The 26,386-nt window shown below is 31.0% G+C and overlaps 5 protein-coding genes and 1 non-coding gene across 8 annotated transcripts; all 6 read left to right on the top strand.

Moving 5' to 3' along the window:
- The first annotated feature begins 1,293 nt into the window (after nucleotides 1-1,293).
- Nucleotides 1,294-5,225, top strand: LOC130961839 (probable xyloglucan endotransglucosylase/hydrolase protein 32). Its single transcript, XM_057887859.1, has 4 exons — nucleotides 1,294-1,599; nucleotides 2,346-2,446; nucleotides 2,573-2,790; nucleotides 4,351-5,225. The coding sequence occupies exons 1-4, from the start codon at nucleotides 1,377-1,379 to the stop codon at nucleotides 4,715-4,717; spliced, it is 909 nt and encodes a 302-aa protein (XP_057743842.1). The 5' UTR covers nucleotides 1,294-1,376; the 3' UTR covers nucleotides 4,718-5,225.
- Nucleotides 5,226-7,012: 1,787 nt separating this feature from the next.
- TRNAY-GUA (transfer RNA tyrosine (anticodon GUA)) lies at nucleotides 7,013-7,103 on the top strand. Its single transcript is given in 2 exon segments — nucleotides 7,013-7,049; nucleotides 7,068-7,103. It is a non-coding gene; the product is annotated as a tRNA-Tyr (tRNA).
- A 1,016-nt stretch (nucleotides 7,104-8,119) lies between these two features.
- LOC130960439 (uncharacterized) lies at nucleotides 8,120-10,667 on the top strand. Its single transcript, XM_057885834.1, has 4 exons — nucleotides 8,120-8,325; nucleotides 8,459-8,536; nucleotides 8,926-9,024; nucleotides 10,390-10,667. The coding sequence occupies exons 1-4, from the start codon at nucleotides 8,323-8,325 to the stop codon at nucleotides 10,459-10,461; spliced, it is 252 nt and encodes an 83-aa protein (XP_057741817.1). The 5' UTR covers nucleotides 8,120-8,322; the 3' UTR covers nucleotides 10,462-10,667.
- A 1,638-nt stretch (nucleotides 10,668-12,305) lies between these two features.
- Nucleotides 12,306-14,586, top strand: LOC130961809 (60S ribosomal protein L7-4). Of its 2 annotated transcripts, XM_057887826.1 has the most exons (7): nucleotides 12,306-12,361; nucleotides 12,790-12,968; nucleotides 13,082-13,179; nucleotides 13,292-13,349; nucleotides 13,882-13,961; nucleotides 14,050-14,152; nucleotides 14,236-14,586. In XM_057887826.1, exons 2-7 carry the CDS (start codon nucleotides 12,792-12,794, stop codon nucleotides 14,449-14,451), a joined length of 732 nt encoding a protein of 243 aa, XP_057743809.1. In that variant the 5' UTR covers nucleotides 12,306-12,361; nucleotides 12,790-12,791; the 3' UTR covers nucleotides 14,452-14,586. The 2 variants fall into 2 exon arrangements, with proteins under 2 accessions (XP_057743809.1, XP_057743808.1); XM_057887825.1 differs by lacking the exon at nucleotides 12,306-12,361 and having other exon boundaries at nucleotides 12,783-12,968.
- A 144-nt stretch (nucleotides 14,587-14,730) lies between these two features.
- LOC130963648 (uncharacterized) lies at nucleotides 14,731-16,349 on the top strand. Its single transcript, XM_057889752.1, has 5 exons — nucleotides 14,731-14,932; nucleotides 15,082-15,477; nucleotides 15,655-15,820; nucleotides 15,923-15,983; nucleotides 16,075-16,349. Exons 1-5 carry the CDS (start codon nucleotides 14,731-14,733, stop codon nucleotides 16,231-16,233), a joined length of 984 nt encoding a protein of 327 aa, XP_057745735.1. The 3' UTR covers nucleotides 16,234-16,349.
- Nucleotides 16,350-23,153: 6,804 nt separating this feature from the next.
- On the top strand, nucleotides 23,154-25,602 carry LOC130960250 (ACT domain-containing protein ACR10-like). 2 transcript variants are annotated; one of them, XM_057885608.1, is made up of 5 exons: nucleotides 23,154-23,591; nucleotides 23,714-23,920; nucleotides 24,208-24,313; nucleotides 24,405-25,011; nucleotides 25,281-25,602. In XM_057885608.1, exons 1-5 carry the CDS (start codon nucleotides 23,438-23,440, stop codon nucleotides 25,419-25,421), a joined length of 1,215 nt encoding a protein of 404 aa, XP_057741591.1. In that variant the 5' UTR covers nucleotides 23,154-23,437; the 3' UTR covers nucleotides 25,422-25,602. The 2 variants fall into 2 exon arrangements, with proteins under 2 accessions (XP_057741591.1, XP_057741590.1); XM_057885607.1 differs by having other exon boundaries at nucleotides 23,702-23,920.
- Nucleotides 25,603-26,386: the final 784 nt, after the last annotated feature.

Raw genomic sequence — 26,386 nt, 5'->3', positions numbered from 1 at the left:
TAAACGGTACCACTATACAGAATTATTCCGTTACTACTCACTACATCAAAATCTGATCCCCACTTTTCTTTACATGGTGACTAGAAAACAGACAAAATGAAGAGGTAGATAGATGGTGAAAAGACTTTTATATATTGTAAAAAAATGGGGGGTTATTCCAGCAACTATTTGCAAAGATCAGAGACACAATTCACGTTTCACAGACACAGTTTTTTACTTTTTGGGGAGCATTTAAGACACCCTCATCTACCTCCTTCTATGTCATCATCTTCTCCAAACTTTCAAACCAAGTTAAACCAATTTTCATTAATAGTAGTGCATATTCAATAAACTTTATATCTTTTGTCATTATTATTAAATTTTAAATTATAAATTTTAATTTTTAAAATAAAGTATTAGTTTAAAATATTGATAAAAAATATTAATTTGTTAGTATCTATTTTTTGAGAAAGCCTAAAAAACCAGCAAATTTTGTATTTTTTAATTTAGATATGGCAGGAGGAACGGTGTAAAATGTAGTTATGGAGGATATGGATGCTTGACGCAGTTGTAGTTCAAGAGTAAATCAGATTTTTTAATTTGTGTTTAAAAAATTAAAAAATATTTTTAATTTGTATTTTTGACAATTAAAAAAATTTTAATATTCAAATCGGACTATCCGATTTTTGTTTTCAAAATAAAAAAATAAAAAATACAAATCGGACCCTCCGATTTTTTCTTCCACACAAATTGGACCGTCTGATTTGTGTTCTTAATTCTTTTTAATAAAGAAATCGAACAGTCCATTTTTTCACTTCATAATTCAGAAAAAACTATTCCTACGTTCATGTCTAGCACCACACATTTCCATAACCATGCACAACACACACAGAATTTACATATTCAAAAAAATGAGCCCAAATTTTGTGGTTTTTACTTTTTAGCTATCAATGATGTTTTTAATGGTGTAAGATTGTATTTAATAATGTAAAATCATTCAATTTTCTTTTGATAGTTAAGTGTCGAACAGAATTTCACAAAAGTGCTGTCCTAGCACTCCTCCAATTTTTTAATATTAATAAAACATTCTACAATATTTGGACTATGCACCATTCCTCAATTAATCATTAATATGATTAATTAGCTAGTATTTTAATCCCTCCTCAAATTCACCACAATTTTTTTTTCTCTTTAGAAGGGGGCCCATTAATTATTCTCATATTTATTTTATTATTATATAAAAATAATGTACTACTACCATACTCTGTTGTTCATGATCTTGATAAGTCTCTGTCTTTCTCTTTCACTCTCACACTCACACAAACCTGCATTTATAGACACTTCCCAGAATCACCAGCATACATCATTCTTTTCTTTCATCAAATTCATTCATTCATATGATGAAGGCTCTACTATTATTTCTCTTTGCTATTTCTTCATCACTGTTTATGGAACCTTGTTATTCAAGCAGTGGATATTGGCCTCCTTCACCAGGATACTGGCCAAGTCACAAATTCAGGTCTATGAACTTTTACAAAGGATTTAGAAACCTTTGGGGTCCTCAACACCAAGCACTTGACAACAATAATGCATTAACAATTTGGCTTGATAGAACCTCAGGTTAGTTTAACTTTAATTTTAATTTGCTAAATGCATTATCTATCTACTATATAGCATTATTCAACACATTATCACATACTTATTTAATTTTTCTTTTCAGAATGCCTATAAAATTATTTTTTAAATATATTTATAAGAAATAATATACTTAAATATTTTTTTTAACCACATTTAATGCATTGTTCATATATATATATAAGTTACAAAAAAAATATAGATATTTTTGTAACAGTATTAAATGTATTATTAAGATTTAATTATTTTGTTAGTTCTTATAATTTCATCAAATTTTTAATTAGATCTTTGTACTTTTTTTTTTGTTAATTGAGTTCTTCCAGTACTTTTAATTTTGTAATTAGATTCTTTTCGTATAAAAAATATTAAAATTAATAGAATATTTCTCTCAAAAAAAATATGTGATCAAAGATATAATTATATTTTTAACTGTAGATGCTTTAATTTGTGGATAAATATTCTATTAATTATAATACTTTTTACACTAACAAGGACTTAATTACAAAATTAAAAATAATGTACCCAATTAAAAAAAATATATAAAGATCTAAATTACAAATTTAATAAAATTATATAAACGAACAGAATAATTAAAACTACTATTTAAATTGTAAATGCACAAGTATTCTCAACAAAGAAAATTATTTTCTTGGTTAATTAAATGTGTTAATAATCTATTTACTATGCATCATTGAAATGTATATCTTTTTTTTTTTTTTTTTGGTTAACAGGGAGTGGATTCAAATCAGTTCGTCCATTTAGATCAGGTTACTTTGGTGCTTCAATTAAGCTCCACCCTGGCTACACTGCAGGAGTTATAACAGCTTTCTATGTATAATATTTTCATCATATGATCAAATTAATTAATTTGAGTTACAAAATGAACAATTTGAATTAGCTTTGTACATTATTATTAATCATGTTTATTAGCTAGCTTAATTAATTAATTATATTGCAGCTTTCTAACAATGAAGCACACCCTGGGTTCCATGATGAAGTGGACATAGAGTTTCTTGGGACCACATTTGGAAAACCTTATACTTTACAAACAAATGTTTACATAAGAGGAAGTGGGGATGGAACGATTATAGGAAGAGAGATGAAGTTCCATTTGTGGTTTGATCCTACCAAAGATTTTCATCACTATGCCATTCTTTGGTCTCCTAAAGAAATCATGTAAGTCACTGTTCCTCTTGTGACTCTTTTTCTTTTTTTAAATTATATAAAAACAATACATTTTTCTAAGCAAAGTTAAAGTTCTTTTGTTTTGTCCTACCCTTCAAATATTCCATACTAAAATATATTGCCTTTTTTATTGTTGTTTAAATGATATTTTTAAGAATTTCACTAATTTCATTTAATTTAAAATAGTAAAATTATATCTCTAGTATATTTGTTCCCCTTGTCATAGAGTTCAAATTCTAGACTACTAAAAATTAAAAAAAAAATTAATCAATTTGAATTGGTCATTTGGTCGAATAGTCAGTTCATTCGTTACTTTAAATAAGTGTCGAAGATTCGAATTCCGTCTTTTATATACAATAATTCATTGGTCAACAACAAACTTTTAAATAAAATTCAAATCCACGATAAATTAATCTTCTGCCGAAGGCTATTTCAATAGAGAATATAGTAGAAACATGATAGCCACATTTCATTTTCTGCTGAAGGCTGAAGCATATGTAAGAGAAAGCATAGAAAGAATAAACCAATCAATAAATATAGTGTATATATAATAATTAAGGTTGGATTCCACGTGGAATGGTTGTTCACAATTTTTTTAAATTTTTTATAAAGTGTAAGTTTTATCATACATTTTTTAAATGGAATTTAAAAAAAAATGGAAAAATATTATATAATAAAAAAATATATTTTATATATAAAAAAATAATTTCGGATCCTACATGTATGTGTCATTCACATCATTGGTCCTTATTAGCAACGATATCAAGCACCACAGTGTAGGCACAATTTTAATGATATTTTAAAAGATGAAAGGGAAATAATTTCATTTGCTCTGAAATTTAGGGAAAAAGCTAAAGAGTCATTTGACATATTTAATCATGTTAAAACAATCTGATGAACTATCTTCGATTTAAATAAATGTCATAAATTTAAATCTCATTTTATATATCCAGTAATTCATCGACTAAAATCGAAATAAACTTTGCTAATTGCATATGCTGATTTTTTTTTCATTAATTTACTAATCTACTTGTTTATTTTAAAACCATTCATTAAAGTTATTATAAAATTAATAACTTTAGTAGCTAGGCATGTGCTACTAATTAATCCTTATTATAAGTAATTTCCATTAACAAGTTTATACATACATTTTTTTTTAAGTTTAATTATTATCGGTTGCTATAGCTTCATTGAATTTTCAATTAGATCTCTATATTTTTTGTGTTAGATTTTGTAATTAAGTTTCTGCTATAACAAAAATGTTAGAATTAATGGAATATTCCATTAAATAAAATGAATATTTTTAACATTTGACTGAATATTCTGCATAGTTAAACAAAATATTATGTTAATTCCAACGTTTTTGTCACAATAGAAACTTAATTACAAAATTTGATACAGTATAGGAATCTAATTAAAAAAAAAACATAAAAGTCTAATTAAAATTTCAATAAAACTATAAAAATTCACAGAATAATTAAATATTTTTTAAAAAACTAACATCATTATTATTATTATTATTATATTAATTAAATAATAATGATGTATCAGATTCCTAGTGGATGATGTGCCAATAAGGAGGTACCCTAGAAAGAGTGCTTACACATTTCCACTAAGACCAATGTGGGTTTATGGTTCAATATGGGATGCATCATCATGGGCAACTGAAGATGGCAAGTACAAAGCTGATTATAGGTACCAACCTTTTGTTGCAAGGTACACAAATTTCAAGGCTAGTGGTTGCTCAGCCTATGCATCACGGTGGTGCCACCCAGTCTCAGCCTCACCATATAGGTCCGGTGGCTTGACCAGGCAACAATATTGGGCCATGAGGTGGGTCCAAAGACACCATATGGTTTATAACTATTGCCAAGACCCCAAAAGGGACCATAGATTAACACCTGAATGTTGGGGTTAAATTATAATTATATTATAAAGTGAATTATTTTATTAATAATTTAAGGCCCTAAGAAAACCGTTTTTTGGTGTAAAATGAGTGATTTATTATGATTTTAGTCCCTATAGAATTTTAGTTTTTTTTTTTAATGTCGTTTTGGTTCAAATATTTTTAAAAAAGTAAATGGATTTGGTCCCGCGGAGGCAGGGACTAAATTATAATTTTTAATTTTGTGAGGACTGAAATTTTAGTTAAATTTTTTTTATATATATTTTTAAGAAAGCTTTTTATATTTTGTGGTGATGACTTGAGTTGGGGTCCCCTAGCTTGAGAGCAACATTGATGAAAAGTGTGGACTTTTTTTTATTATTGTTTTTAGAAGGTAAAAAAAAAAGGAAAATAATGAAAAGAGAATGAGAAGCAGAGGGTCAATAATTATTATGTCAGCTGAATGGTGGCACAGTTGAGTTATGAGTGCGAATATTATAAGCACAGTCCTCATTTTGTTATGTCATATTGTTACTTTAATTATGTAATGATATTTTTCCTTCTTTTATTTTATTTTACATTTTTTTAATTTAGGTATGTAATTGTGCATACATATGCATAGTTACTTCATTATATTATTGTTGACTGTGTAAGTTGAATGTGAGTATGTGACCACTTTCTACCTTTTTTTTTTTTTTAAACTACGGATGAGAGTTTGATTCACATGAATCTTGTATTCTTGTTCATCTTTCTATTTTTTATTTTTCTTTTGAAAATTAAATATTTTCCCTCTTCGGTTTTCACCTTACTTTATTTTCGAATATATGAAACTAAATGCCATGGCAATAACTATAACAGAATTTAAACATTGTCAGTAGTTCTGAAACTTTTCAATTGGTTTCTTTTATTTCATTTACTCCAAGGAACCTTCAAGTGCAAAACTAAATAGAACGTGTATCCAAGTGTAACACATGCAACCCTTTTTATTGTTGGTTTATTTAAAATTTTAATTTATTCATAGTCTTAAATTTTAATTAACATTTTGGTTCATAACAATTGTAATAAGTGTAACTCTTAATAAGGGAAATTTTAGTTCTTTTTAATACAAATTTCTTTTCTTTGTGTTTATATTAGGGTGGAAACTCAGGTGTAGTTGACTTTATGTGAAGTTAATACATGAGAGCCGTTAGATGATTTGACTGATTTGGCTAAATTTTCATCTAACAACCTTCAGATATAAATTTCATATAAAGTCGACTTTACCCAAGTTTTCACCTTATATTAGATATGAGAAAATGTTGTAGTGCAAGGAATGTAAAGTTATTAGAGGAACGTGCTATGAAAGAGCTAAACTAGATAGATATATATTAGATAGTAAAAATTGATTTGGGTTGGTCGAGTGATTAACTCACTCGTCCGTTTAAGTAAATGTTAGGATTTGAATTCCGTATTTTGTATATACAGCCATCTGTTGGCCAAAATAATACTCTCTTAAAAAATAAGGTTTCAACTTTTGGTAAACCAATCTGATATAATATAGAAAAGTTATCCAATATACTCGAAAATACCGATGTTCTAGTTATTTTAATCATTGATTTTAATTAATATATATTATATATATATATATATATTTTATAATTCAGATAAACGATAAAACAATTGGACCTGATAACCTTCCTATAATATATATTATTCACATGGGTGATAATTAATAATAATGTACAAAGACAAAAAGAATATGTAACTAACATACAACACAATTATTAAAGTTGCATACTATAAATTGATGAAACGTGATGGTTCCTCCAATTTAACATATATGAACTTCTTGTTGAAGAAAATATAATTCAGAAAATAATGTAGAGGCCCCATAATGCATGAATGATCATATAAATAGGGTTGTTAGTGGGGAGCTTTTGATGAATTATTATCAATAAAGTGAAAATGATATATGGAATGTTCTCAAAAACAAATAGATATGGTTAGCATTACAAATACAATAATCCTCCACTCTCTCCTACTTTCTTTTCATTAGGCTTCTCTACGATGTGGAAATGTTCTTACTTATGAGGTGTAAATTACATCATCATCTATCAAGTATGTGAAAAAAAAATTATAGTAAATGTTGAAATTTGAAGGAATATTTACTCAACAATTAGAGATTTAGAGATGATTACATTATTAAAAAAAAGAAAAGAATAACGACCCAAAATACTTTATCCATAAAGTTATAGTAAATGCTCTACGCACACAAAAAATTTACTCTGCATATATAAGGCCATCGTATGACACTAATAGAACTTTATCAACGACTTGCCTTCAGCAAATCCGACCTTAGCTCAGTTGGTAGAGCGGAGGACTGTAGTGGGAAATCTGCCAGTTAATCCTTAGGTCGCTGGTTCGATTCCGGCAGGTCGGATGATTTATTTTAAATTTCATTAAAATATATCAGAAAGTTTATCTTGCATGTATTCTAAAAAATGATTTTAGACATTAAATTTTGTTCCAAAAATAAAAGTTCTCTTGTTACTTACAAAAAATATATTTATTATTTTTTTCATCCTATTTTTAATTTAGGATATTTTGTCGATAATATCTTTTAAAAGTTTTTTGTGGTCAGTTGAATCTTTTGGCCAGGGTCGGGCCACGACGGGTTTGGCTTAATCCAGACTCGACCTGAAACATAGATCGGGTCTAATTTTTAGACCATAATTCAATCCTAGACCCGATAAAATCTACACACCTTTGGGTCGGATAAAAATCGGGTGAAAACCGAGTCTTTAGCATGTAAAAATCACCTAATCTCCAACTATTATTTCACAATTCACATAGTAAAATTCATTTAAAAAAATATAACAAGAACCAACCCATCTCTAAATTAAAACGTAACCATAATCAATAATAATATTATCTAATAACACAAAATATTTAAATTAATACAAATAACACAATATTATGCATTAGTATAAAGTCTTATGCATTTTAAATATAAAACATTAACTTATAATCTTATAATGACTAATAACAAAAAAATTAAGGTTTACAATATTTAAATTCCACATAAGAATAACCATCATCCATTACTAATAACATAAAATATTAATTGTGTATGATGACCGAGCCTAATTCGGGTGGCCCGACCTATGGTCCAGACCCGACCCGAAATAATGACCAGATATATTGTTGAGACTCTTACCCAATTATAAATTCGATGAAATCACACTAAATTAGCCCCTAAAGTATTTAGGGCCAGGCCAAATCTTCGAATCGGGCCGGGACCATGTACACCCCTACTTTTGGCACCAAATTAGTAATTAACTTGTAATATTTTCCAGTCTATAATTTTTCTACCTTGTAACGATATTGTTTTTATTCTGCAGAAAAAGGTCTTGGTCAAGGTTTTCATTCTCTTTTTTTAGTTGGTTTTGGACACATCCTTGTTTTATTTTTGGTATCACAACCTCTTCTCGTGCAGCTTATTTTTTTTGGGGCCAAGCTCAAAGGACAAAACGGCCCAAACTGAGATTCTGGAATTACCAAATTGCCACCTACCTTGTCCTTGTTGAATCTCTACGCTACTTGGTTTTCGGTTTTCTTTTGTCAGCTTTGAGCTCCCAAAACATTCATTCACCGCAAACATGGTAATTCTCCCCTCACTCAATCGCTCAATTCATGCTTCTGTTTACTTCAATTATGATTTTATTTGTTTTTGTTTTATTCTGAATTTAATAATTGAATTGAATGCTGAGTAATTCTCATAATATGTGTTTGTAGGTTTGCTTGGCTTGTTTGTTGCCCCTGTTCCTCGTTCCCATCGTCAACATCCTCCCTCTCCTCTTCGATTTTATCATGGTAAGTTCTTCTGTTTCGTAATGTATCCTACCGAATCGGATCAGAAATTCTGATTACTTTAGATTCTGTGAGCATAGCCAAAATGATTCAGATTTTCATCCTTATGGATTTATGGTTGATTACTCTTCTGAACAAATTGAATATTTGTTAGTTTGGAATTTCGACTAAAAATCTCAATTTAACCTTTACTTTAGTGATCTGAATTAACTCGTGGCAGTTATTTTACAATTTAGTTAGCAAAATTCTTTTCTATGCTGGTGAATTTTTTTTTCGTTTAATTAATTAATGTGTACTAAAGCCTTAAAACATAGTAATTTTTAAGCTTCATATATTTGTGTTTTTTTGTAATTGGTTCTAACATTGATGCTTATGGCTATTTTTTTCAAAAGGGGAAAGTCTATAGGCTTTTTGGTTGGGAGTATAGGAAACCAGAGAGGGCTCCTGCAGCATGTCCATACAAACCTGCAGCCAAGAGGGATACTGCTAAAGTAAGCGATGATGAATGAATTTTATGATTATTATTATTGCAACTGGTTTATGATATACTGCTATGCAATAGGATATTGTTTGAACTTTGAATTTGCCCTTGTTATTGTTTAACTTCAGGTGTGAACTTCAACTTATCTGTTGTTAACAACCATGGGGACTGGGGGTTTGATTCTTTTACAAAATTAAGAGTGAAGAAGCTATCTTTGTTTCCTTTTTCATTTTCCTTTGGGGTGTATAATTGGCATATCATTAGTTAACCTTAATTGATCCTAGGACCTTTATCACCTAGGGTTACGGTGTAGTAGTAGAGGCACTCTACGGCAATGGGGAAAATCTAGGTTCTACTTGTGGAGAGAATGCTTAATTGTGCTCGAAAAGGATTAGTTCCAGGGGAAAAAAAAAACTAGGACCGATTGCAAACAATCCTGCTGCTTGAGCTCAACGAGGTAGTGGTTAGAAATAGAACCCAACGTGAGTTTGCTCATCTAGTTTAGTTAATGCTCAAACTTCACTATGACTCGGGTTAGATTCCTTGATTATTTTATTAGCAACTCGTAAATATTTTTTTTTATGAACATCTAATAAGTTGTGGGGGCATTCCATGAAATTGAAGTGGCGCAAACTTTCTCCAAACCAAAAATTTTATGTGTATCATAATGAGAAATCCCATTTCAATTATAATGATAGAGAATTTGTGCTCATTTTTAAGGTAAATTCTTTGAATTTCTAGTAGCGTAGTTGTCCATGATTTCATCCTGGTTGATAAGAGAGAATTAACACTTTGTTTACAGGAAATAGCCAATGGTGTGTTGGATCATGAACCCCATTAATCTCCTCAGTGTCTCTTTAGTAACTTGGATACATAATGTTATGGAAAGCTGTTGAACAAAATGACATTTTGTATTCTACTTTCAAGCTTATCTCTTATAGCTTATAACAGGAGTTTAGAATTTAGATTTGGTATTGGTTCTGAATCTTGTTGCCTAGCATATGCATGGCACTATCTTTGATTTGTGATTTGTTCTGGAGCTGCCACCAACAATATGATATGCAATAAGGAAAAGTGGAAAACCTAATCCTTACGAATAAACAGGGTGATTGATGTGAAATTCCTGGAGTGATATCCAATTAAGTCAGAAGCAATCTGTATAAAGAGTATCCACACTCACTTATTCTTAATGTTTTACATACTTATCAAACATTTTAAAAGAAAACGAGTGATTGTAAACGCTCATGGAAGATGGAACACACATCAGAGGTGTTGCATCATGCATGCGCTATATTATGTTTGTATTTTTGTATGAATGCTTCAACTTCATAAACTTTATGAATAATTTTTACTCCAAACCTTAATGTTATGGCAGGTTGAGGCAGATACTGAACCAGCTCAAGTAGAACCTATTAAACCTGCAAGTGTAGATGTCAAGCAGGATTAACGTCCATTGTTATCAGTATCAACAATATGTGGTTGCAATGCTCCCAACTTTTACCAACTAGGAAAAGATCAAAATGACATCAAATACAATGCTATCTGTATAATTTAAAATGATGCATGAGAACTGACTAGAAATGTTCAATATGTTATTCTGCAATTTACAGGCGAATATGCTTAAAGTTAAGTCACCACGACTTCATTTCCTAAGGTTATTATGTTTTATAACGTAAATCATTTTGATCTACATTCTGTAAGTGAGAGATAAAAATAGAAAAAACAATGCTATATTAATATCGTGCCTTGATCGATCATTTTAATAGAATGCATAAGGAAATCAGTTGTAGGCTTCGCAATCCACTGTGGGTAGGGTGCTGGTTGAGCATCAACTTTACTCGCACGGCCGCACCCTCCATAATATATGTTTAAAAATGATATATATAGAAGTTGAACCAAAGACTTAAAACATATGCATAAAATTCCTGACCACTGAACCAAATTTATTAATTAGTAAACTTTACTTATTAGTTTTATCAAATATTTACGAAAAAGGAGAGATTAATTCAAAAGCAACCTTCAGTCAAATAAACGGCGTCGTTGTACGTTTAGGATTCAAATAAAGAAAAAAGCAGCCTTCACTTCAGTCCTTCACTTTCTCTCTCTTCGAACCGTGGAAGCCTTTGCACACTAAGCCCTATCCCCTTCGTCGAACAGCTTCATCTTCGTTTGACTCACCGTCGTCGTCTTCGTCTGCACTCTGGGTGTTCGTCGTCTTCGCCTGTCTTCTGCTCGCCGTCGTCCTCGTCTTCCCTCTGCTCGCGCCGTCGTCTTAGTCTGGTCACCGAATGTCAGCACTGCTTGCTCACTGCTCTCTGTTCTGGTGATTCTGCTCGCCGCCTCAGATCGAAGGTCAGTGCTTGCTCACTTGATCTTCATTTTTTTAATTTTGTTAATGCTTTGTTTAGTATTCTGCTGTGTTGCTGTTTTGTGGGTGGGTTGTGATTATTTCGTCAATCTTCTTCCTTATTCTACACGGTTTAAAATAAAAGGAAATTATGTTAATTGAATATAATTGATACACTAAGAAACAACAAAGTTTCAAATTTCAACCTACTTTGAACCTTAATTAAAGTGGAAAAGAACAAAGCAAGAAGATATATATACGTAATGGCTTGAAGGAGCCTACTCTCTGAATATTTTAAAAGTAATGATTCAGTTGTGGTTGATCGCATTAATGAAATTTTTTTAAAGGGAATGAGAAAAATTAAGTGTTAGGCCTCCCATGTTTAAACCCCCGTTAAAGTTAAATCGATCTTTTCTTTTTCCCAACTATAATCCACAATCGAAAGTCGTTTTGGGAATTGAAAACAGATAATCTCTATTAAAAGTGTTTAAACAATTTCTTTGTTTAATTCTCTAATCAAGCAACCCACTACAAAGATAAATTTTCATAGGCGGTGGAAGAAACCCTCAACTTTTTTGCTGTCATTCTTTGTTATTTTTATCTCCGTTATAACAATTTTATTCAGACACCGAACTAAAAATAGCATTAGCAAGTAGCAACACTCAGGATCTAACTTTCAAGCACTCAGAGAAAGTTTTTTATTTTTATTGTTTTTAGTTATTATAAAATATCAACATTGGGCCACTGATTTTAATATTTTCTCCTCAATATTGGGCTTTATCCAAAACGCTAAAGCCCAAAAAGATTAAAATAGTGTTGGACCCTGAACGGTAAATAAACGAAAGAGTATTATACCAAAAAAAAAAAAAAACGAAAGAGTAGGCTAAGCTGAAGGGAGCACTACAAAAACCCTAGCTCCTTCCTCACAGCCTCTGATCTCAGTGCAGCACACAAAAACCCTAATCTCTCTCAGAGCGACTTCGCATTCCACTTTCAGCAGGTTCGTCTCCTCTCAATTCTCTACGTTAATGTCTATTCACTTCGCTCTCCGTGTTTCCTTCAATCTTCTGCGATTTCCAGATCTATTGTTTGTTGATTTTCATTTCTTGTTTCGGCTTCATTTCTTTTCTGTCACTCTTTTGACTCATCTGTGTTATTCCTATTGTATCTCGTGATCTGATTAGCTTGTATTAAGCATGTTGTGTGGAAAATTGGATTATCATTTTTAAAAAAACATTGGAAGTTCTCTGTTCTTAGTATGAATTTGATGTAAATGGATTTTCATTGTTAAAAAACATTGGAAGGACCTATTTTTTATTGTTTAAGAGAGCATGTAGTTTTCTTTTTTGTCAGTTTAATAAATGAAACTAATGAATTCTTTGTTGGATTTTAATTATAACTGAGATTTTTATTCTGAATGAATGGCAGAAATGGGTGAGGAGGTGAAAGCAATTATTCCCGAGTCTGTGCTTAAAAAGCAGAAGAGGGAGGAGGAATGGGCCTTGAAGAAAAAGGAGGAGCTTAATGCTGCAAAGAAGAAGAGAGCAGAGAGCCGAAAGCTCATTTACAGCAGGGCAAAGCAATATGCAAAGGAATACCAGGAGCAGGTTGCATTTCACCTTAATCTATTTCCCTTTTTCTCTGTTTTAATGTTTGTTTCTGTTTCCTTTATTGCGTTTTGCATTTTTCTCCGCCACATTGACCCGCTTTTACATTACAGGAAAAGGAGCTGATCCAATTGAAGCGGGAAGCAAAGCTGAAAGGTGGATTCTATGTTGATCCAGAGGCTAAGCTCCTGTTTATCATCCGCATCCGTGGGTATGTGTTGTTTCCTTTGTTACTCCATATTTATGCTATTTATACTGTGTCCCAAGTTTTAACCAATTCTGTAATCTGGGTATTCTTACTTGTTCGAGCTGTGTGTTTTCAGTATCAATGCCATGGATCCCAAGTCAAGAAAGATCTTGCAGTTGTTGAGGTTGAGACAGGTACTGCTTTAATCATTGAATGTTGAGCTTATTGTGTTATTTCTGGTGTGGGCGTTATTATGGTTTACTTGGTGTTAGTAGTACAGTTCATGACTGTTGTTTTATAACCATGTCTAATGTGATGATTATTGAGGTGCTTCAACTTGAATTAAAGTCCCTGTTATAGGTTTATTAAACACTATTCAATTTATGTTAGAACAGACAGATTTTTGTTTGTTGTTGAGTCACAAAAAAAGGGGAGTCGACACATCTGCTCTCATATTCTTGATCCTCTCTCTGTCACTTGTTTTGTTCCCCAAGGAGTGTTAATGTTTTTGTTCTTTGGCTTTATGTTGTGTTTTCATTGCATTTGCCCAAAAAGTCTTGAGGCTATACAGTGTCATGGAAGTTTGACAAGTTAGTCAATTAAGAAAATATGTAATGTTTTTGGTACTTGTTTGTAATACTCTCTGTTTGAAATCTTGCTATTTACACTGTAAAGTACCCATACTAATGTTTAACCCCCTTGCCTCTGTTTTCTTTTTTGCAACAGATCTTCAATGGTGTGTTCTTAAAAGTCAACAAGGCCACAGTGAACATGCTTCACAGGGTTGAGCCATATGTGACCTATGGGTATGTAGACTTGTGCTGTCATACCTTTTTGAATGTGATGAATCCCTTATTTTTTGGTCTAAACGTAACAATTCCTCTCCTTTTGTAGATACCCAAATCTGAAAAGTGTAAAAGAGCTTATTTACAAGAGGGGCTTTGGTAAGTTGAACAAGCAGAGAATTGCCCTGACCGACAACTCAATCATTGAGAAGGTCTGTAATATTATTTTTAGCATTAGAGTATACAATTCAAATACATTCTATCTACTCACTGTTTTCCTTGGATGACGCATCAGGCACTGGGCCAACATGGAATCATCTGCATTGAAGATCTTATCCATGAGATCATAACAGTTGGACCCCATTTCAAGGAAGCAAACAACTTCCTTTGGCCATTTAAGCTCAAGGCTCCATTGGGTGGCTTGAAGAAGAAGAGGAACCACTATGTTGAAGGAGGAGATGCCGGAAACAGGGAGAACTACATCAATGAGCTTATCAGGAGAATGAATTAGGCTGTGGGATTCTGTTCCAAGCATAGTGGATTCAGTCTTTATTGGTTTTTTTAGATCAAGGTTTATTTTGGAAGTAGTACATTTCTGACATTGATAAAATCTTAAGGTTTATTTTGTTTTTCTTTTTACAAAACAGTTTGTTGAGTTGTCCTTTAAACATCGGGTATTATCGGTTTATATGTTTTTTTAATCCCTCATTTAGTATTGCCGAGGTCTTTTGACAGGTCAATTACATTTCTTCTTTGTGAATTGAATTGACTCTTTCCTTAATCATAACTGATGACTATCAATATAAATATAATACAATTTAAAGGTCAGAATGGGAATGTGGACAATTTGATTGTTGATGTAGCGCCATCAACTGAAGTTTATTTCCGGAATAATTCTGGTAGTTTGGACATTGATTCGACTAAAAGTTTAGATGAATGTACTTCCACCCCTGTAGAATCCCCTGCAAATCCAATGTTGGATAGTGGCATAAGTGAGCTGACAGATCACATTGAAGTGGTCGACCCTGTAGAGTAGGGTTATTTCTACTACACTGAAGTGGCTGTTGCAGATAATGATTTCAGTAGTTCAAGGGAAGGCTTTCTGCTAACTTCAGTAATCAAAGTTCCATTATGCCTTTAGAAATTTCTGGTGAACAACCATTTGGGTCAGAGTATTCTGAAAATTCGGAGAGTGAGCATAGTTTAGTGGGAAAAACAGTTGGAGACATAAACTTACCCTCCCCAGTTCTTTCCATGGAAAACCATTACAGTAGTTCATTTAATGATTCCGAGACTGTTGACACTGAAGAGTACACGTGTGAATTAGAAGCTTTAGATGACAGCAATAACAATACTGCTGAAGATGTTCCCTCATTCTTTGAAGTTTCCACTATGGAAAACCTATCTGTTGAGAACCAAGGTGATTCAGCTCATTCTGCTGGGAGCTGTTCCATAAATGTAGACTCTTTGGCCAACTTGTCTTTGGAGGAGAAGGTAGCAAATTTTATTCAGAATGGAGATTTAGATCCAGTTGAAGGTAATTCTAATATGTAGGTTATATCTTGGTCATCAGTGTTAGTTTATATTGGACCAATTAATTTGAAGAATCATTTCTATCTTCAGTACAAATTTTATGAACAATATTCTTTTGTTGAATTTGGACAACATGTGAGTATTCTTGTTTGATTCTTATATCACATCTCTGCTATTTCAGATGGGTATGATTCCCAGGAAAATAAAGTGAATATTGGAGCAGAAGCTGCTGTTGATATGCCCCTAGGTATCCTTCCACTTGAAGACAATAATTCCATGGCACATAATGGGAGCTCATTGACATCCCAGCATGTTGTTCCATCTGGAACATCGAATCAGCTCTTTGGGTTAGTATATGGATGCTCATTGCCAACTAGGATTGTGGGAAGTTAACTGGCTTTTACATTTTATTTAAGCCCTTTTGTTCCCTTGCATGCAATTATACATAGGGATGAGCAGATGCAGCATGTGGATCTAACTACAAATTCTGATGAAGATTTGGATGCTGAGGTCTTTTTGCTCCTACAGTGTTTATGAATTCTTTATTGATTGCCATCCTTTTGTAGTCTCACTTGTTTTCTTCCATATGTTTGCCACACAGGTTTCAAACGTGCCAAATCAAAGCGAGATAAACTATCTCAAGTTCATGCTGGTAGTAATTGTAAACTTGTTTTATAGTTTACATTTGTATATGTCTTGGGAGTTCTATCCCCCCCCCCCCCAAAAAAAATGCTTAAGAATAGTCGTAGCTCAAATCTGACAACATTCTAGATTCTACTTCTTGTTTTGTTGAAGTACCAACAAGATCTTAGCTTGCTAAGCAGCTGAACTAATGTGTGGAACTTATTATCATATGGATGTAAAACAAATCATGTTTCCCAGATCTACTTTTTAAGTGGAAGGGAAATATTGATAATACAAGTGATTTCTAGATTTCTGCACCACTCTCTTCTATTTTTAGGAGTTACTGTATCCATTACTCACTCAGCAGCATGTTACTTTTGCTTTCAGCTTGCTTTGTCTGTCCTACAAACCAAGGCAGAGGCAGAAATTATTGACAAAGTTAGAAGCTAGCGATAGCCGATAGGAACTCCTTAATTACATATTTAAATCACTAATTAGGAGAATGGTATTAGGAGAATTATCTCTTTTTTTTCTCCCATGGTATCTCCTAGTCTAATAGGGCAAGAATTAATCCATCATAACGCGAGATTCCTTTGTTGCAGGCATAATTAAGAGCACAAGACCGTAACCATAAAGCTAGTTGGAAAGTTGGCACAAAACAGGATTCAGACTCTCGATACTTATTTAAGCAGGCTAATGAATTAATCACTAAACTAATCCAAATTGGTTAGGAGAAGTATTTCTTTTTTTTTGTATTAAAACGGGGAGAGAGCTATCTCTTAATATTAATCTTTTTTTTTTAATTGGGTCATATGTGTATGAGGATGTTGATTGTTGAGAAACAGAGTATAAATATTTTTTAATTTTTGAACATTTTCACTCTAAAAGGCTTCTATTTGGACTCAAAATTTACACCCTCAAGGGACAAGAGTATCTAAGCCTAACAAGTTATCTCAACCCAAAAAAATTGCCCATTTTCTGGCCTAAACCAATACCTATGCACTTCAGTGCAATAAATTAAACTGTCCCAAAAAGAGAATCTGTCCAAAAACTGCCCAAGAAATGTTAAAAGAATAAAGCATGTGTAGGAACTCCCCACCCCAACAAATATCATGAGAATCTATGGAAGTGATTTCATGGGACCCTTCTTAACGTTACTTGAATTTAAGGTCATCATCATGACCACATCGTTTATAGAAAAATGAAAAATCATCCCTCTCCTCCTTGTCCATCTGTAAAGATCAAAAGTAAAGCCAAGTTTCTGGAAAATGACTTCAATTCAAAGCATTTGTGGCTCCAACGCTCCCCTACTTGTGATTAATTAATTTAAAGTCATGACATCATTTCATGGTGTTTCTATAAGACTATGTAGAAGAATCACTTACACCCATTTAAATAACTATCCTATAATTAACTAATTTACAGAATATTCTAAAGTTCGTGTACATTTCATAACAAGTAGGAGTTTTTTTTCTCATGGGGTGGAATATTCTAATGAATCCTTTGCAACCAATATACAATAATCAAATAAAGTTAATTTTTTTGGTCTTTGGATTTGGTTTGTTTACTTGGCTACCAAGGAATGAGATTATACAAAAATAATAAAATAAATGGCTGCTATATAATTTATTAGATAAGTTACAAAAATATATATTCAATAAGATTAATGGTATTGTGACAATTAAGTCCATATATTCATGTCTCTTAACCTATTCTTAACCGAACCGAAGGGTATTTACAAATTTGATTAATTAATATTATTAATATTATTATTATTAATATTAATAAATGGTTACTAACCGTTTTGTATCATTTGGTTGAAGGGACACAACCTTTTAAAGATTGTGTATGTTCAAAACATTGTGTCTATTGGTTAAAGGGACACAACTCTTTAAGAGTTGTATATGTTCAAAATATTATATTTATTGGCAATAGAAATAACACAACCATTTGTATACGTAACTAATCATAATTGCTACGTGCAATATGTATAAATAAGTTCTTGTCCACTATTTCAGAAATGAAGTACTAAGCGTACAATTTACACTACTATTAAGAGATTTTCTTTGTTCAAGAGAGTTGAGAATTTCTTACTATTGCTAATTAAGAAATTCTTAGGTTTCATTGTATCCTGAGAGAGTATTGTCATCATACCATATAGCAACTAAGTGTGGGGACAAATATCTCTCTAAAGAAAGCGATCTAATCATGCTTTGAAACCACTACACTAATATAAGATTTTGTCATCTTACCATTTTCATATACCCAACATTAACAAGATGATAAATCTTGCTTCTGTGTATTTCAAAGTCAATTAAATGCACTATTGACTTGAAGGATTCATGTTAAGGTAGTTGGTGACAGAAGCAAAAAAGGAGGAGTAGGAGTATTTGGATCAAACATACAAGTCACTAACCCACCAAGCCATGGTAGTGGAGTCTATATATGAAGAAGAAAATTGATGAAAGGCCTTTAATTTCAAAATTATTTGATGTTGGTCATACATAATTACATACCAAAATTTTTAGTAGTGCAGAGGTAAATAATTACATATCTGTTTGGTTCACACTTTAGAAAGTGTAAAAGGCGTTTTCTTATGGAAACATAACCATTTTTTTTTTCTATAAAACATATTTTTTTCCACAAGGATATAAAATATATATATATTTTTTTATTTTGAAATATCTTCAAAGCTTTGCTATCTATACGTCATTTTAAGATTTGTCATAAAACTTATTTTATTTTAAGATTTGTCATTTTTTATTTTATTTTTTTTTCGAAAAAATAATTAATTATTTTATTTTATATCCGAAAAAAATCCTTTTAAGATTTGTCATAAAACTATTTTTGTTACAAGCTTAAGTTGCTAGAAAAAAAATACATAAATTGTTGTATCTTTAATATATTTTTTATGCAAAGTTTTATTTTAAATTTTGTGTAAATTTATAGGTATTTTTTTTCTTTTTATTTTAAAATCAATATAAATTGAATTAAGCACTTTTGATCATAAAAATTTTGATATTATGTCATAAAATTATTTTGTTAAAAATTTAAAATAATACGAAAACATACATAAATAATCATACTTTTAAAAATTATAGTAATTAAATAATCAATTAAAGTATTCAGTACTGGCGCCGCCGGTTGCCAGTTTGGTCACGAGTAAATGAGCCATTGTCCACTTGCATTCTGTGGTTGTAAGTTACGACAAACCAAATCGGCCTAAGATCCTATTATTTCATTATTAAATTCACTTTAAATTCTACACCATATGTTACCTATCAATATATATATTATTCTTACCATTGCTGTTATTATCATATGTAACAGCACCAATAGGAGGATAAATAGATGCATGGAGTAAATATTAATTCGAACATTTCTATAAGCTTTGAGATTAAAACCAGAAATTAATTTTATTATGGAGCCATCCTTAGTGTAGGACGCAGATATGGAGAGGAGGGAAGTTTTACCAGGCTGTGGTGTCAGGAACACAGTAATCAGACCCTGCGAGCTGTTGATAAGAACTCGGGCCTTCTGATTTCCTGTAAATTTAAAAAAAAATTCCTCTTAAGCAGAAATCGGATCCAACGACTAATATAACGAAATAAAAATAAAAAAAATCAACAAAGAAAACGGACTTTCCGTTTTGATGAAGACATATTGCACAGTTCGTTTTCTCCCATGTGAATTTTGTATACTAGCAAAACGGACCCTCCGATTTGCTTACAAAATTTTCAAAACAAAGAACTCGGAAGGTCCGATTTCTTCCTTCCCACAATTCGGTGTAGCACCCCCACATTCCATAATCCGGCATTAACACCTGTCCCTCTTCCATAACCAAAAAAATTAGCCGATTAAAACTTGATAAGTATTTACAGAGGTATTTATTTAAGATCCGCTAGGGAGACAATGAATTATTTGTACAATGTGTATAATGGATTGTTGAGTTACAAAATGAACATCCCTCATACTATTTAGAATGACTATCCGAGTACTTTAAATGGCATAGTCTCCCCATACTCAATTAAGAGGTTGCGGGTTCGAGTCTCCTATCTTTGATAAAAAAATATAAGGTTCTAATACTATGTCATGATACCACTCATCCCAAAAATTTCAGCTAATAGAAAAAGATAACATTAATGGTTATATTTCTAATACTCTATAAACCTCTATTGGCTCGTCATACTTTTTCATTTATAAATTATTGATAAAAAGAATTGTCATAGTAGAAAAGAAAAAAAAACCCTTAAACTTGCATTTTTATCATATGAAAATCCAAAGTTATGAGCATTTATTAACACTTATATTGATTCCATTGAAATTTCTTCTTAATTCTTAAGTGGGTGGGGAAGAAAGTGGAAGTATGAGTGTATTATCAACCATACAAAATGAATTTTGTGGTTCTAATATAATTTTAATTCTTCCCACGTGAAGAAGATGATAGCTCATACAATTTTATAGTACAATTTATTAAATGTAGAAAAAAAAACTTTTTTATTTTTCAATATTCATTATTGTCTTCTAATCTAAAATTTCCTCTAAACATTAAAAGTTGTCTCTATCCAAGAACCAGAGCTTTGGAGAGAAGTGACGCAAGGATGGTCTGTTGGATGACGTCATTTTCTAATTATTTGGTGTTTATATATTTTCTTAATTAAAGAAGATGTTAAATTACTTATTAGTCGATATGTCCAAATTAAATTTTAAATATTAGATAATAAAGCAAATTAGAAGATTTAGAGATACACTCGTATATTTCCATTTTGCTTGTCTATCTAACTTTGTAGCAATTTTTCTCCCTTTTACGAGTGTATATTCACCTAAATTATATTATTGGAAAAAAAAGAAGTTAAAGGTTAGAAGGCATGTCGTCTTAGCACTTTAATAATTTGTCTATAAAATATTATTCACAACTAACAAAGTCAATTACTTTGGTTATATATAATAATACAAAATATTATATGTAAATAAAAAATAAACTATTAAATCAGTCATCATTTATGTATACATATATATGTAATGTTTAATTAATTTTTAATAAATATTTTATTTATATTTTAATATATATTTTATATAAATAACTAATTTTTGGTGTATATGAAACTTGATAATATTAATATTAATAATAATAATAATGCACAAAATAAAAGTAATCTCATTTTTGTGTGTGCTAATGACTAAGAACTCTACATACATATCCTCTTAATTGACTCCAAGTTCTCATTTGATTCAAGATGAACATTTGATATAGAAGATACTCTATTTGCATTAGTTGATTATCTGAATCTATACTATCATATTATTTCATTAGTTAAAGTATACTATTGATATAATTATATTCAGACTTCAAAAGTAACTATATTTACACTATCTTTTAATTAAATTTAAATTTATCTATATCATCAAGTGATAATCTTACACACCTATATTACAATATCACTAGGAAATCAAAAGGTATTTTTTTTTTAATAGTAATATGAATTACAAATAAAATTATAATGGAAATTATGCCAAATACCAAAAAATAAAAATAAAATTTATTTGGTTTTTTATTTATCGAACGGGTCGGTTTGAAGGTGAAGAAGGTGGGGGCGACATGGATGTTGAGGGGCTCCACTTCTCCGGCCTGACGAGTTATGAATGTGATGGGGCCACCCGCAAGAATTCCAACGCTCAAATCAGTGTTCGTACAAAAGGCAACTATTAGAGTTAGGGTAGGTAACATATCTCTAGAAAAAAGTAGGTATCTCCCTTTTATACTGTGTACTGAAAGTGGATTCTTAATGGCCAGACTCGCCTCTCTAAAAACTTCTGCCAGCTATCCAGATTCACACAGAAAAAAAAGTGACGCTCGGGTCACCCCTTAACTCGGATTCGGTAGGTTGCCATCGCCTGCCGAGTCGGCCGGATATCCGAACTCGGGTCCATGACCTGTTGAGCTGGGCCGGAACAAAATTATATACATAATTTAGGTTCTTCGTTGGTATTATTAGCAACTTTGTTTTGGTTGTGTTCCCATGAGACAGAAGGAAGGTTTGTTTTGTTTTGTTGTGTGTTTTTAAGTTCATTTTATTTTATTTTATTCCAAAGAAAAATATGCACATGCATGTGATGAAAATTAAAGGTAGTAGATAGATAGATTAATACGTGTCCATTATCATTATCAAGAAATGAATCATTATTAAATCTGCTTTTTTTCTTTTCCGGGTTTCAATAATGACACTATTGCTTAAACGAATGGGATGTCTACACAATTTGAATTGTGTTAGCGTCGTTTCTTTTGGTTATATGTGATTGATTTTAAATTAACAAACATGAAAGATTTTTATTTTTGAAAAATTAGTAATATTTTAAGAAGTAATTTAAAACTATATACTAGGATATTATGAAATCTATTGTTACTGAACACTTCAGAATTCTATTTTAATTTGTTAAACATTATTGTTAGAATCAGGATATAGTAAATATTAATGAGGAAATCATTATCATTAATTGTTTTGACAAAAAGTAAAGCAAGTATTTATCAGTTAACTTAACTGTTCATGCCATTTACTAGAGAAAGATAAATAATTCATATAAAAATTTAACTTTATCTTTTTCATTATTATTATTATTATTATTATTATTATTATTATTATTATTATTATTATTATTATCTAAACGATTTCCACGTTAGAAATTTAAGACTTTGATGTAATTATTTTTCCTATTACGTAGAATACTTTTAAAAAAGAAGTTTTAAGAGTTTATTAATTTCTATATTATTAACATAAAAAAGTTGAATATTTTTCACATTATATTCTAATCACATGAGTAAAAATTATTTCTGTTTAAATGAATTATTTTGTTTATATAATATAATTAATATGATTAAATATCAGCATAAATTTTATACAAATAATGCATAAAAATAAAAAATTAAATTAATCTCTTATTTAATTTCCATTTGTTTTTGAGATATATTGCTTGAAGCAACAAAATTCTTTTATTAAAAAACAATACTATAAATAGTAATATATTAGAATATAATAATATTTACAACCACATAGAAAGTCTACAACCTTAAAAACATTTGTCCCTCCCTCAGAAGCAGTTAAACTCTCTGCTTCTTCATTCTCCACATTACTCTCTCATATAAAATTATTGATTATTAATTGTTGAATCTTATATAGAATTCAACAAGATACTACCACCAATAACAACCATTGAATAAGAAGCCATCATCATTATCACTTAATTAAACAGAAACTTCTCTTTTTCCTTCTCATATGCTTCAACAACAACAACAACAACAACAACAAGAACAGTGAATTATATATAATCCTAAGAAGAAGATTATGGGAATATTGCATGATGATGTAGTGATATTCAGGGAGGCAGAGAAAGAAGGAGATCCAACAGTGATAACAGTGAACTGTCCTGACAAAACTGGTCTTGGTTCTGATCTGTGTCGAATCATACTCTTCTTTGGTCTTAGCATTGTAAGAGGAGGTAATTTCAAAATCTAATCTTTCTCTGATTTCTTAGTCTTTTGTTTGGATTTGAGACATGGGTATGTTTTGTTTTGCTTTAATGTTGACTCTTTTTGAATGAATTATTAGATGTGTCAACAGATGGGAAATGGTGTTACATAGTATTGTGGGTGGTTGGGAAAGAGAATACAAGATGGAGTTTGTTGAAGAAGAGGCTAATTGGGGCATGCCCTTCTTGTTCCTCAGCTTCTGGAATCTCTTATTACTCTTCTGATTTCCATCCACCTAAGCCTCCTCATGTCTTTCTTCTCAAGTTTAGTTGCTATGATCGCAAAGGCCTTTTACATGGTATTCTCCATAACCATATTTACATGTGTTTTATGTCTTGTTCTTTTCAACATCAATCTATTTAGTAATATTTAGGATTGGTTTGGTAAATCTTTTCGAGTCAAGAATCAAGACTTTGAGGTTTCTGATATACCTTTGGTTTTAGTTTTAGATGTTACTCCTTTCACTAAATTACTTTATTCCCAATGTTTTAGGCTTTGGAGGACTAATATATGGAACAGATCATAGGGTTTGAATTTGATAGAGAGAACTAACAAAGTAAATGGTTTTTGTTTGAATGGTGACAGATGTTACAGAGGCTCTATGTGAACTAGAGCTTGTCATAAAGAAAGTGAAGGTATCTACTACACCTGATGGCAAAGTCATGGATCTCTTTTTCATCACAGATACAAGGTTTTAATTTTTAAGTCTAAAAAAATGGATCTAATTAGATACCGTCAGTCAGTGTATCAAAATTAAACTCGAATTTATTTTCATTTTGCAGAGAACTTATGCATACCGAAAAGAGAAAGGAAGATACCAAAGAATATTTAAGAGGGGCATTGAAGGATGCCATCATTGATATAGACATTGAATTGGTAGGGCCGGCGGCGGATGTTTGCTCGCCAGCATCATCGTTTCTTCCGGCGACAATCACCGATGAAAAAACGATTGGAAACAGAACGCTAATACGGTCGGATGAAGTGACTATCACTATGGACAATACTCTTAGTCCTGCTCATACCCTTGTCCAAATCATGTGCCAAGATCACAAAGGTCTTATCTATGATATCATGAGAACTCTTAAGGACTACAACATTCAGATTTGTTATGGTAGATTCTATGTTAAAGAGAGAGGAAAATGTGACATTGATTTGTTCATCATCACAAAAGGAGATGGGAAGAAGATTGTAGATCCAAAGAAGCAGCATTCTTTGTCGTCCCGGCTTAGGACGGAGCTACTCCATCCGGTCAGAGTAGGCGTCCATAGCCGGGGACCCGACACGGAACTTCTCGTTGCCAATCCTGTCGAGTTGTCCGGCAAGGGACGTCCTCTCGTTTTCTACGACATTACTCTTGCTCTCAACATGCTTCAAATTTGCATTTTTTCGGTAACTATTCATATTCTAATTACTCACGTAAAGATGTCTTTAGAATTTATAGAAAGATAATAGTTAAAAATCGTTAAATAATTTGACATATTTTATTAAACTGCTAAACATATATAACAAGTTTGGTATTCACGTCTTAGTTTGATGAGTAGTCATCTTTTTCTTATTGTTAGAATTTAAAAAAATGAATAATTTAGTCCAAACATATGACATACGACATACTAAAAATCGTTAAATAATTTGACATGTTTTATTTGTTATTGCGACAGGCTGAAATCGGAAGACATGTGATCGGAGACCGGGAATGGGAGGTATACAGAATCTTACTTGATGAAGGAGGAGAAGGGTTATCTCTTCCGAGGAATAAGATTGAAGAAGGAGTTTGGAAAATGCTGATGGGTTGGGAGTGATAGATCCATGATTTTGTTCATAGTCTAGTGTACAATTGTACATATACATATAACAAGCTCCTTAATTTTTATCCTATATATAGTTTATTAGGTGTTATCTCTTTTAATTTATCATATTTGTCAAGTTACACATTTGTAATTCTAACTTATATGTATATATAAGAAAAATGATAAGGCCATAGCAATTAAGAGGATCAAATAAAGGAAAATAATGGAATGTAATATATTGTAAAGTAGTAGAAATATATAATTGATACACAAATATCTTGCCTTTACTTCTTTATAATAGTTCATGAGTTTGTCTTTAATATATGGACAATGAATCTTAATCAATTAATTTCTTCTTAGATATTTTCTTAGGATACATTTTTCATGATTTTATTGCACAACGTTGTAGTCTTATACCCCACACCAATCTTAATGCTATTGAAATAATTTGATGAATTGGACTCAAAACTTTAGTGATAGGGGCTCTTTCCATCCAAAAACATTTGCTTTAGTTTGTTCATTGATTTCTATGGATGATGTTATAATATTATTGTGGGGTTCCTTGAAGTAGTATGATATTTCTCTTAATAGACATGTGTATTCTATTTAATTAAAATATTTGCTTAATTTTAATTACACACATGTATTAAATAACTTATGAGAAATATCTTGAATTTAAATTCTCTAAAGTTTGAATTTCACTTTAGAGAATAAAATGTGATCTCTCACCATTTATTTGTATTTTACCCTCTAAAATACAAATTTAAAATTTAAAGGATCCAAATTCAAATATCTTAACATCATTTATGAATTGAGCTAGAGAAAATGAATAGGACAATTAAAAAAAATATTACTATATATTAAAGTAAAATTTGCGTACAGTTTTTATGTAAAGTTGACAATTAAAAATTGTTAAATGATAATTTAATCAAATCTGTCAAATTATCTAATGATTCTTAATTATAAACTTTATATAA

This window comes from Arachis stenosperma, chromosome 2 (assembly GCF_014773155.1).
Source record: "Arachis stenosperma cultivar V10309 chromosome 2, arast.V10309.gnm1.PFL2, whole genome shotgun sequence".
Lineage (NCBI taxonomy): Eukaryota > Viridiplantae > Streptophyta > Magnoliopsida > Fabales > Fabaceae > Arachis > Arachis stenosperma.
The sequence above is the reverse complement of the archived record's forward strand: the minus strand, read 5'-3'. Positions and strand labels throughout refer to the sequence as shown.